This window comes from Ursus maritimus, unplaced genomic scaffold, assembly GCF_017311325.1.
Source record: "Ursus maritimus isolate PB19 unplaced genomic scaffold, ASM1731132v1 scaffold_31, whole genome shotgun sequence".
Lineage (NCBI taxonomy): Eukaryota > Metazoa > Chordata > Mammalia > Carnivora > Ursidae > Ursus > Ursus maritimus.
The window spans coordinates 15,580,791-15,592,922 of NW_024425675.1; the positions used below are offsets into that span (position 1 = coordinate 15,580,791).

A 12,132-nucleotide genomic window follows, 5' to 3' on the forward strand; every position below is an offset into this window, starting at 1 on the left:
CTGGTTGAATTTTTCTCATGTGTGCACTAAGTGACAGCTTTCTAACATTTTTCTTACTAGTTCATTTTAAATTAGTTTAGTTAAACGTATGTAAATATTAGGCATACACTTAAATCGTGTTGAAAAGTAAATGCAAAGGAAAACACTTCTGCATGTGGCAGAGGGGATGGTCTAAAGGAAGAAAGGAATTAAATGCTTATGTACTTGTGGGAGGGAGACACTATCCTCTCTTAACATGTGAGTTCAACGATTATGAAATGATCTCTTTCAACTGATTTGTATGGATGTACCAAATATATATCGGCAGAACATTTTGTAAATGAGAAATAAAGGTAAAAAGGCTAGATGATAAAAGTTGTTCCAAATAGAAGTGATTTCCAGAAACTTACCAGTCATGCAGTTTTTAAATTCAATGTCATCAATTGCAGCTCCTCCTCCTAGATCCCTTGTTCTGATACCCTGGAATATGACTTCAAAATTCCTTAGCTTTCCTAGCAGGATGACAGCCCTTTGCCAATGATCACCAGAGTTCTGCTCACTTTCTTGCCATACTCTTGATAGTCCTTTCTCTGTCTGCATTAGAGAAATAAACACAAAAGAAGAAAAAAAAGCCAATCATTCAGAACAGAAGCATTTGATTAGTGAAAACCAATTAAAAACAAACACTGGAACTCTTATAATATCCACGCTGTACTTGACCTCATCAAAACAGAGGCATATTAATCTACTACAGTGTTTCCTAGAAGTACTGATAAATCTGTTTTGGTGTTTTCAGAGACACCACTATTTAGGAGTGGCCTACTCAGGTCATTCCACCTCCCCTTTGCATGCACACAAAATCCTTGATAACATTTTACAGAAAACCTGGGTTATGGCTCGGGATGCTCCCCCAACCTTCTATTCATATTCTGTAATTATTTAGATTGTACCTTCCTTCAAAGCGTGGAAACAATTTACATAGGGGAAGAGAAGAAAAGAGATGGAAGGAGGAATATGTGGGAGAAATCACTAGCCCCGACGGACATGACAAAGGCATTGTGAAGTGAGCCATGGTGGCAAAGTGATGATTTCTAAGATCAGCAGGATTTCAAAAATCCTATTAATATATTATTTTGGCTATCTGAAAAATTCTATCATAATATGACTGATATATGAGCACTAACTACAACCTTTTCTATACCACACTCTTTAGTTACAAAGGAAAAATTAATTTTCTAAAAAACTTATGTAAGTATCTCCTCTGAATGTGTAAGGATGGTTTTCATTGTTCTTTGCTCTTCTGGACCTACCTCCTCCTGAGAATCAGATGTTTTAATAAATCATGATGATGGACACATTGCAAAGAAAGAGAAATAAACTATATATTTGCTCTATATAGCATTATAAACAAATATATATACTTGTTATGTATATTATTATACATATGTACACATATGTTTATGTTTATCATTAGCTCCAAATAACTAATATCTCAGAGTCCACTATTTTGTTTTCATAACAAATTATCAAACAATAACAACAAAATCCTTGTGTCTGAAGCTTGTAATCAAAACTGTGGAATTGAGGGGAGTACTGAGGAGAATGGCAGCCAGAAAACCAAGCAAGCTGTTCCAACAGATTTATACCATGCAGCTGTGAAATAAATAATTTACAGGTATTTTTTTTAATATAAGCTGAAGAAAAAGAAATGTTTGAAAAAAGGATCCAAAGGAATTACATCTCCATAGGTTCACGCTTTTAAGGCACTAATGTGGATAAATATAGCTGACACCTTGTTCTGCTGAGGGAGACACAATCAAGCCGTTCTTCCTCAGCTGAATTACACAGAAAGTGGAGCCATATATCAGTTAATCCAAAATTAACTTTGCAACACAACTATTGGGGTCTACATAGATTTTTGAACAGCCTTCTCCCCCCCCAAAAAATATGATAAATCTTTACACCTAGAGACTCATGTAACTTTTGCCTTGAAGGGGATGGGGAATTCACACCTAATTAATGGAATTTCATATCTTTCTGATGACTAAAGAAGAGAAGCCTTTTTCAAGGTTAATCCTTGACTGTCAGTGATGTCGTAGTGATGTGGAATCAAAGGAATGATTAGTTAAATTAAAGATTAAAGTAGAGGGGGCCTGTCTGACACATGGCAACATAACAGGCATGGATATTGATAAAGTCTGTCTTACTTTCCAAGCTCGACTCACTTTGTTAATATTTTCCATTAATCTACTTCCGAAGTCTCTAGAGCCATTCATTAACTATGAGAAGCCCCCAAAGGGTTTTCAACAAATACCGTCACAGAAGGTTGTGTGACCACTTTAATCAATAACATAAAAAACATTTCTTCAATCTTACAACTGACCTTCTAGTGAAAAAGAGATTTGAATGGTATACCCATTATCATTTTATGTAGTAAGAAAAGGAAACGAGGGTGAATTCTTTTGAAAACCAACCATGGATCAACCAGATGGCGGGTGACTGTAGAACATCATTCTAATATATTTACTATCATTCCTCTTTAAATATAACATATCAAATCTTATCCCCATAACTATCAAAATAATGCATCCATATGTAAAATGGAGATTTATTTACTTATTGACTTCTCTGTCCATTCATTCATTCATATGCATATTTGTTTTGGCAATGTATTTGCCCTCATATTTTATGTTAGTGTTTCCCTTTTGGGTCATGAAAAGCAGCAAGAAATACTGAAACTCTGCCCCCATCCCCAACACCAAAGCCTGAGCAGAGCCTAGATTTCAACTCAAATCAGATCCCAGGGGCCCCAAGACCCCTCCTTCCAAGACTTTACAAATGAAGGAAAACTAAGAGAACTTGTCACCAGTAGACATACCTTAAATGAATGGCTAATGGAGTTTCTTTAAGCATAAAGGAGATCATAAAAGAATGAATCTTAGAATATCAAGAAGGGATAAAAAAACAGCTAAAATATGAGTAATTACAATAAACCTTTCTGCTCTTGAATTTCTTTTAATTTTTTTTTTATTTTTAAAGATTTTATTTATTTATCCGACAGAGATAGAGACAGCCAGCGAGAGAGGGAACACAAGCAGGGAGAGTGGGAGAGGAAGAAGCAGGCTCATAGCGGAGGAGCCTGATGTGGGGCTCGATCCCATAACGCGGATCATGCCCTGAGCCGAAGGCAGACGCTTAACCGCCATGCCACCCAGGTGCCCCTTGAATTTATTCTTGATGGTTGAAGAAAAATTAAAATAATATCTAATATGGTTCTCAATGTATGTAAAGCAAATAATTAAGGCATGAATATTATAAATGCAAGAGAGTAAAGACCTAAAGGGAGGTAAAGTTGCTACACCTGAGTTAAGTCTTAATGTTCCATTTTAATAGGTCACATTTTCATCCTCAATTTTTTTTTATTCTTTTGGTTTTCTCATACATTCAGTCTTCCAAATGAATCTTGGAATAATTTAATGAATAGCTGAAATTCTAAATATTGAATTATTTTACCCTGAGATAACATTTATTTTTTGACTTGTTCAGGACTCTTTATGCCACTTACTAAAATTTTATTTTTAATAAATAAGTTCGATATTTATTATAACATTTATTTCTAGATATATGGCAATGTGTGTTACAGTGATGAATGGGAGACAGGCAGAGGGCTGGGCTTCTACCTTTCCCTGAGTCACCAGAGAGAGCAACTTACGTTACTAGAGATGTATGAGTTCACAGGCCAAAGTTACTAGGCTCCCAGAGGCCATATAACTATTAAAAGATGACAATAAACTGAACAACATATAACATCTAAAGAAGAATTTAAAAACAGATGAAATCAGAGTTTTAGTACTGGGTGTTGTAGGGAAGTGTTGAATCACTATATTGTACACCTGAAACTAATATTACACTGTCTATTAACTGGAATTTAAATAAAAATGTAAAAAATATATAAAAGATAAAAATAAAAGGCTTCATGCATACACCTAAAAAGATAAGCAAAGACATAGCAATATAAAATGGGAAATCTTGAAAGCAACTAAATAGAAATATTGGGTAAGAAAAACATAATATGCCCAGAAAGAACAAAATAGGTATAAAAACAGCAGGACGGTTACAACTGAAGAATTAATTAATGAGTAGAAAGATCTGATTCCAAAACTTTCAAAGGGGTCAGCAGGAAAAGGAGGAGTAGGAAATTTTAAAAATCTAAAGGCTATTTAAAGGATAAAAACAGAAAGGCCTATATATGGATGAAAGGAGTTCTACAAAGATGAAGAAATTAGAAATGAAAACATAAAAATATTAAAGAGAATATTTCAGAAAGACAGCATGAAGTATCAAACAAGATAGAAAAGAAAGGCAAGTGCTATGTGCTATGGTAAAATTTAAGAATATGAAAGAAAAAAATGCTAAAAATTTCCAGAAAAAGAAAAGGGCAACAGTTAGATGAAAATCAGACTTCTTCGTAGCAACCTTGGATACAAGAAGACAGTAAACTAATAACTTCATGTATTGAAGGAAATGATCTTGAACCTTGAGTTTTATATCCAGCCACACCTTCAGTCAAATATGAAGGCATGAAAAAAATTATCATCAGATATACAGGACCTCAAATTTGATATAAAAAAGGCTCCATCACAAAAACTGGAGGATATGCTAAAATAAGAAAAGAAATCCAAGGGAATCCCACAGAAGATACAGAAAGTAAGGGTGTCTTAAAATATAAAAGTTGGGGCACCTGGGTGTCTCAGTCAGTTAAGCATCCAACTCTTACTCTAGGCTCAGGTCATGATCTCAGGGTCATGAGAATGAACCGTGTGTCATGCTTGTGCTCAGTGTGGAGTCTGCCTGAGATTCTTTACCCCTCCTTTTCCCTCCCTGTTTCTCCCACGGCTGGTGTTTCTCTCTCTCTTCCTGAAACAAATAAATAAACTCTTAAAATATAAAAGTTGGGACCAAAGAATAGAGAAAGTTATCACAAATAATCCAGAGAGAAAAACAGAGAAAATATTAACATTATCAGTTCTTAGGTCAGTGGAAAGGAGCATAGGAGAAAGCAAAGGACAGAGATAATATCACTGTCATGAGAGCATGATAAATGGCTTATCTAGTTAATGGGGATAAATGAGCACAAGTATGTGTTTTAAGTTTAAACCAGCCTAAAAACAAAAATCAAATGTAAACTTAAAAAATGAGAGAAAAATAGCAATTATAAGTCTCACCATAACAATAGAAATATGAATAGGTTAAAGACGAAAAGCTAAATTATAAAAATAACTCCAAAAAGCCAATAGGAAAAAGACAAGACAGAAAAAATATGTAAGAGAGATTTACAACCAACTTATATAAGAAGAAATTTTAAAGATCAAACGACCTGTAAGGAGATGCTCAGACTCTGCGGAAGTCAGGCAACAAGAGGGTGAAAAGGCAAGATACGATGGGTACACCTCACAAAGTGTTTTTCAGCAATAGGAAATCATCAGTTGGATGCAGATATTAAAACAAGGATGAATCTTTAAGATACAGATTGAAGGGAAAAAAGTAATAAATAGAATGAAAGTTACAACACACTTAAAAAGAATAGCACGTATAGTATAAAATGCGAACAACCAAGCATATATATTAGAATGGTTGTCTGTGAGGGGCGCCTGGGTGGCACAGCGGTTAAGCATCTGCCTTCGACTATGAGAAACAAACTGAGGACTTCAGAGGGGAGGGGGGTGGGGGAATGGGATAGACCGGTGATGGGTAGTAAGGAGGGCACGTATTGCATGGTGCACTGGGTGTTATACACAACTAATGAATCATCGAGCCTTACATCGGAAACCAGGGATGTACTGTATGGTGACTAACATAATATAATAAAAAATCATTAAAATATAATAACACTAAAAAAAAAAAAAAAAAAAAAGCATCTGCCTTCGGCTCAGGGCGTGATCCCGGCGTTATGGGATCGAGCCCCACATCAGGCTCCTCCGCTATGAGCCTGCTTCTTCCTCTCCCACTCCCCCTGCTTGTGTTCCCTCTTTCGCTGGCTGTCTCTATCTCTGTTGAATAGATAAATAAAATCTTTAAAAAAAAAAAAGATTAAAAAAAAAAGAATGGTTGTCTGTGGAGGAAAAGAGAAATGAGATAGAAATTAAGATAAAAAAATTAATTAAAATAGATACAATACAAAATGAAAGACAGGACACACTCAAAACAACAGCACACATAAATTAAAAACTGGTAAAACCTCTACTGTCCTTGGCTAATGTGCCAGACTCTAAATAGTTTAACTAAATTTTCAATTAATAGTATTAGGATTTATAATTAGACAATTTTTGGGTTTTTTTTTTTTTTTTAGATTTTATTTTTAAGTAGTCTCTACACCAATGTGGGAATCAAACTCACAACTCCAAGACCAAGAGTCATGTGTTCTTCTGACTGGTACTATCTTCTTATTATCTTCTATCTTCTTACTCTTCTTCTTATTACATGGGTTTTATTTGATCCTCACTAATGTTTATTCTTTTGTCTTTTTATGTTATTATTACACTGCCTTGAACAATGAGCAGTGGTTGTCCCAAGCAACTTTTAAGAGAAATACAAACTAACACAAACAAAAATTCAACCGATAAGCATTTTAGAAGTATAAACTTTTGTGAAATTGTTTTGAAAATTTTGATGAAATTATCATCTTGAAGACATGTTCATAACTTAATCATTCTCCTGGTTCCCTGCTGGAGAGATATAACTGAGAGGAGAGACAACAGGTGGATGTCAAGGAAAAAGAGTGGCCTGCCAGTGGAAGCTGGATATATCCTCCCTAAGTCCCAGGAGAGCACTAAGTAGACCTGGTAGAAGGAGTTTTTATGGGCCATTATTCACACCACAGTTTCTAAACAAGGGCTGTCTCTCTATATGAGCTGATATGGGTCTGGTGAGTACAAGGAAAAATCACTTACCACTGAAAAGGACTCATTAGCTTAGATGGATATTAAAGTAAGCAACCCAAATAACATCAACATGACCTCACAGCTATTAGAACAGCTAGAAAGAAAGAAAGAAAGAAAGAAAGAAAGAAAGAAAGAAAGAAAGAAAGAAAGAAAGGAAGGAAGAAAGAAAGAAAAGAAAGAAAAGAAAGAAAAGAAAGGAAGATAAAATCAAAGAAAGGAGAGGGAAGAGAGGGAAGGAGGGAAGGAAGGAAGGAAGGAAGGAAATAACAAGTGTTGGTAAGGATGTTGAAAAACTGAAATCCTTGTGGACTGTTGTTGATAATGTAAAATGGTGCAGTCACTATGGGTGATAATAGGCAACTCCACAAGGACTAAAAATGTAACTACAGTATTATCCAGCAATTCCTCTTCTAGGTATATACCCAAGGAACTGGCATCAGGGACTTGAAGAGAAATATTTGTACATCCATGTGCATAGCAGCATTACTCACAATAGCCAAAATGTGGAAGCAACCCAAGTGCTCGTTAACAGACGAATGGATATATTTATGTGCTAATACATACAATGATATATTATTCACTCTATAAAGGAAGGGCATCTGACATTTCCTACGACAGAGATAAACTTTGAAGACATTATGCTAAGTGAAATAAGCCAGTCACAAGAGGATAAATACTGTAAGATCCCACTTATACGAAGCATCTAAAGTAGTCAGATGCATAGACACAGAAAGTAAAATGGTGGCTACTAGGGGCTGGGAGAGGATGAAAGGGGGGGTTCTTTTTAATAGATACAGAGTTTCAGTTATCCAACATGAATGCTTGGAAGGATGATGGTGATGGTTGCACAATAATGTGAATGTACTAAGTGCTACTGAACTGTACACTTGAAAATTGTTAAGTTTCTGTTCTATGTATTTTACCATAATTCAAAAAGAGACTTAAAAAAACCACACCAAAGGCTCCTGTTGAGATATATTTAAGAGCAAAAGGAGAAGTATTCTTGAAAAGAAACTACCAATGTTAAAGGGATCGATTTTCAAAGAAGACATAACAATTCTTAATGTGTAAGTACCTAACAATAGAGCATTCAAATTACATGAGTTAAAAACTGATAGAACTGCAAGGTAAAATAGATGAACCAGCTATCATAGTTGGAGACCTCAACATCCCTCTTAGAAATGCACAGACCAAGCAGGCAGAAAATCAGTAAAGACACAGCTGAACTCAATAGCAAAATCAATCAGCTGGACATACTTGACATCTATAGACTACTTCATCCAAGAACCGCAGAATATAGATTTCTCTCAGGCTTACATGGGACGATTGCCAAGACAGACCATGCTATGAGCCATAAAACAAACCTACCAAGTTGAAAAAGTAACAGGAATCATATGGTATCTGCTCTCATACAACAATTGAATTAAACTAGAAATCAGTGGCAGACAGATAGTTAAAATCCTAAAATACATGGAGATTAAACAACACATTTCTAAGTAACACATGAGTCAAAGAAGTCTCAAGAGAAATTTAAAAGTATTTTTAACTAAAGTGAAATGAAAACAAAACATGAAAATGCGTGTGATGCTTTGAAAAGAGTGTTTAGAGGGAAACTTGTAGTATTAAATGGATATATTCAAAAGAAGAAAGATCTAAAACTAATTATCTAACTTCTTTACCAGTATGGATGCCTTGTACTTATTTTTCTTGTCTGATTGTTGTGGCTAGGATAAATTTCTAACTTGAAAACTAGAACAGGAAGAGCAAATTAAGTCCAAAAAAAAAAAAAAAAGGAAAAAAAAAACTATAGCAGAATTCAATGAAATTAAAAACAGAAAATCAACAAAACCAAAAGCTATTTTTTAAAGATAAGAAAAAAAGCTGATAATCCTTTAACCATACTAATACAAAAAGGAGAGTGCACAAATACTAATAACAGAAATGAGAGAGGGGACATCACTATAGAGCCTATGGAAGTTAAAAAGATAATAAAGGAATACTATAAACAACTCTTTGCTCACTAATTTGATAACGTAGGTAAAATGTACTACCTCCTTGAAAGGCACAATCTGCCAAAACTCACACAAGAAGAAATAGATGATCTGACTATGCCTGTAGCTATGAAAGAAATTGAATCAATAACTAATAACCTACCAAAACTGAAAGATTCAGACCCATATAAATTCACCTGTGAAATCTACCAAACATTTAAGAAATAATTATATGAATTCTCTGCATTTTCCTTCAAAAGATAGAAGCAGAGGGAATAGTTCCTAATTCATTCTATGAGGACAGTGTTATTCTAACACCAAAACGGACAAAGACATTACAAGAAAAGAAAACTATAGACCAATATCTCTTATGAACATAGCCGCAAAAGTCCAGAACAAAATATAAGCAAATTGAATCTAAAGAAGTATAAAAAGAACTTTATGCTATGACCAAGTGGGATTTATCCCAGGTATGCAAAACTGGCTCAACGTTTGAAAAATAAATTAATCCATCACATGAATACACAAAAATCAAAAATCAAATTATCATATCAAGAGATGAAGAAAAAGCATTTGACAAATATCCAACATCTATTTACGATCAAAACTCTCAGTAAGCTAGAATATATGAGAACTTCAACTTGATAAAGAACACCTACAAAAAATCTACAGGAAATATCATACTTAATGGTGAGAAACTCAGTTTTTCCAGTAAGATCCTATATCTAAGGCAAGAATGTCCTCTCTTACCACTCCTCTCAACACTGTACTGTAATTCTGGGCTCATTCAATAAGGAGAAAACAAAGGAAATAACAGGTATATGGATTGGGAAAGAAGGCATAAAACTGTTTTTGTAACATAATAAATATTCTAATTAAACCTTCTTTTTGTGTCTAGTATGTCCATGCTTTTTCTTGCTGTTATTTTTTTTTTCAAATTTCATCAATCAAAAAAATTTAAACATGTATAAATAAGCATTATGCTCACAAAAGATTGAGCACATAAAAGATACATAAAAAGATGAAAAGCCATATAGGGATCATTTTGAACCTAATCAATAAAAGAAAAATCATTTAATACGTGGTTGGCCCTGATCGTTAGCATCAGAGCCTACTTTCATCCTCTGCCTCTGGACAAGAGTAAAACACTGAATACTTGAAGCCACATGGATGATTTTACTGGTATTAAAACTTACCATAGTTATAATATTTTTAAAATATATTTTAAGGAATGGAGTGGTTAGAACTTAGAATAATATCTGTATCAAGTGGATAAATAATGTATAATTCTTTAAATCCTCTAAAATATTAAGTATTTAAAAATAAATCTAGAAATTTCTTTAAAACTGCAAATATACTAAAATGTTGTAGTTTATATATAGGTTACTGCTATTTTGAGGTTTTGAAAAATAGAATGAAATCAAGGGTAGGCTATTTTAAAAATGCAGAAAATCTCTTCCACAGAAATACCTAGCAAACCGTTATTATTCTTGGAGTAATATCTTTAGTCAGTGGCTTGTGTTTACAGGAATTTTTCTGCTTGGGGGGGGATAATACTGAGAGATCAATATACTCATTGGGTAGAGATATGTGGTTTTTAAACACATTTGGCAAAACCATTTTAAACAGAAGATTGTTATATTTTTTGCTAGAATATTGCCTTTAAGTCCAAAACATGCATTTCTTGACAGATTTCTTTAAAAAAAAATGGGCAACCAATATGTGTCACTTAAGTAAACAGCTTGTGATATAAAGCTGAATGAAGCTGAAGTTGTATAATTAATTTATCATTTTATCATACCAATTCTTCTGTTTTCCAGGATTTCCAAACACACAATCATAAAGGAATTTACAGTGTATAAGATAGGAAGTTCAGTTCCTTTTTCATTCATAAAAACACATAAATGTTGTATAAATACCCCTATTTACATTCATATGTATTTTGCCACAGCTGATAAAAGCTCTTCAAGGATCTCCCTTTGGGATGGGGAGCCACATGTTTACATGGTCTGGAGAAGTTCATACAGTGTTTGTCCTCTTTGTTTATAGGGTGATCACAAAATCCCCATGCACAACTTTTATTTGAGTTTTTCCATTTTCCACACAAACATTAATTTTTTTCCACCACGTTCACAAGGTCACTTTCTTCCATGTTCATTGTTGAAAGTCAATAAAGTAATACCTGACAGCTGTCTCTAGGTCTTCAGATAGAGTTAGTAGAGCTGAGGAATTTCTCGCACAATGGCCTAGAATGAATCGTCATTGTTTGTTGGGTTTGGACATCAAGAGTGCCCCAACATATCTGACCCATGCCCATTTTATCATCCACTGTATATGTCATTACGATATTCTTAAACCAGGAAAGCATGCGGTGTTGGTGCACCACCTCAAAGTCTAACTGTTGCATGGAGCCATCTATTGGTGGAAGAGTAAATCATGAGTAAGCAGGGTCCATGTTCCACAAGCAGTATGGCTGACATGCTATTAAATAAAATTTGGCCCCATCAAGTGATCTCATAAAATCAATGTCCACATTATGACATCAGGAGGCTGCTACTGCTCGATTAGAAGACACCTGCAGTCTCAGCATTAAAGTGGCTCAGAGACCCCCTGCCCAACCTCTTTTCCTACCAGGCTTCTCTTCCCTCCTCCTGTTTCAACGGCACTCACTCTCTTGCTGTCCTCCAATGGCCCGTGTTCCTTCCCTTCTCAGCACATTCATATGAAATGGTCTTTTTTCTTTCCTCCTTTCGTATAGCTAATTCCCACTCATGTTTCAGTGGAATCATCACTTCCTTGTGCAGCTCTCATTGATCTCAACTTGATCATACCTCCCTGCCACAGACTCTGAGAGCATTAGGCACTCCCCCTTCATGGCACTCACCACACTCGTAATTATGTAAAAAGTCTTCACTAGTGTGATGACCAGACAAATATCCACCTCTCCTATTAGATATACAGAATGCAGTGCTGGGTAAGATCTGATAAACATTACCTAGCACAGTGCCTTGCATATAGTAAGTGCTTAATAGACAACCAGAAATGGACTGCATGTTTCTATGTAGACATATTTCTGTGAAAAGGAAACAAAAGCACATTGTGTAACTGATACTAAATGAGTATGTAATATATAGAATTATCATCTGAAAATGTTTTTATTATAAAGCATCTAAAGTATTTCAATTTTTAAACTGCTGACAAGGCTCTAGAATATTTTGAGC

General features: G+C 34.7%; 1 protein-coding gene across 2 annotated transcripts in view; it reads right to left on the reverse strand.

Annotated features, from left to right (window-relative positions):
- The window catches only part of MALRD1 (MAM and LDL receptor class A domain containing 1), a 747,156-nt gene that overhangs the window by 257,313 nt on the left and 477,711 nt on the right, over window positions 1-12,132 (reverse strand). For both annotated transcript variants that reach the window (XM_040645358.1, XM_040645357.1), the window contains exon 29: window positions 390-573. In XM_040645358.1, coding sequence (XP_040501292.1) covers window positions 390-573 — 184 coding nt within the window. The remainder of the gene's footprint in view (window positions 1-389; window positions 574-12,132) is intronic.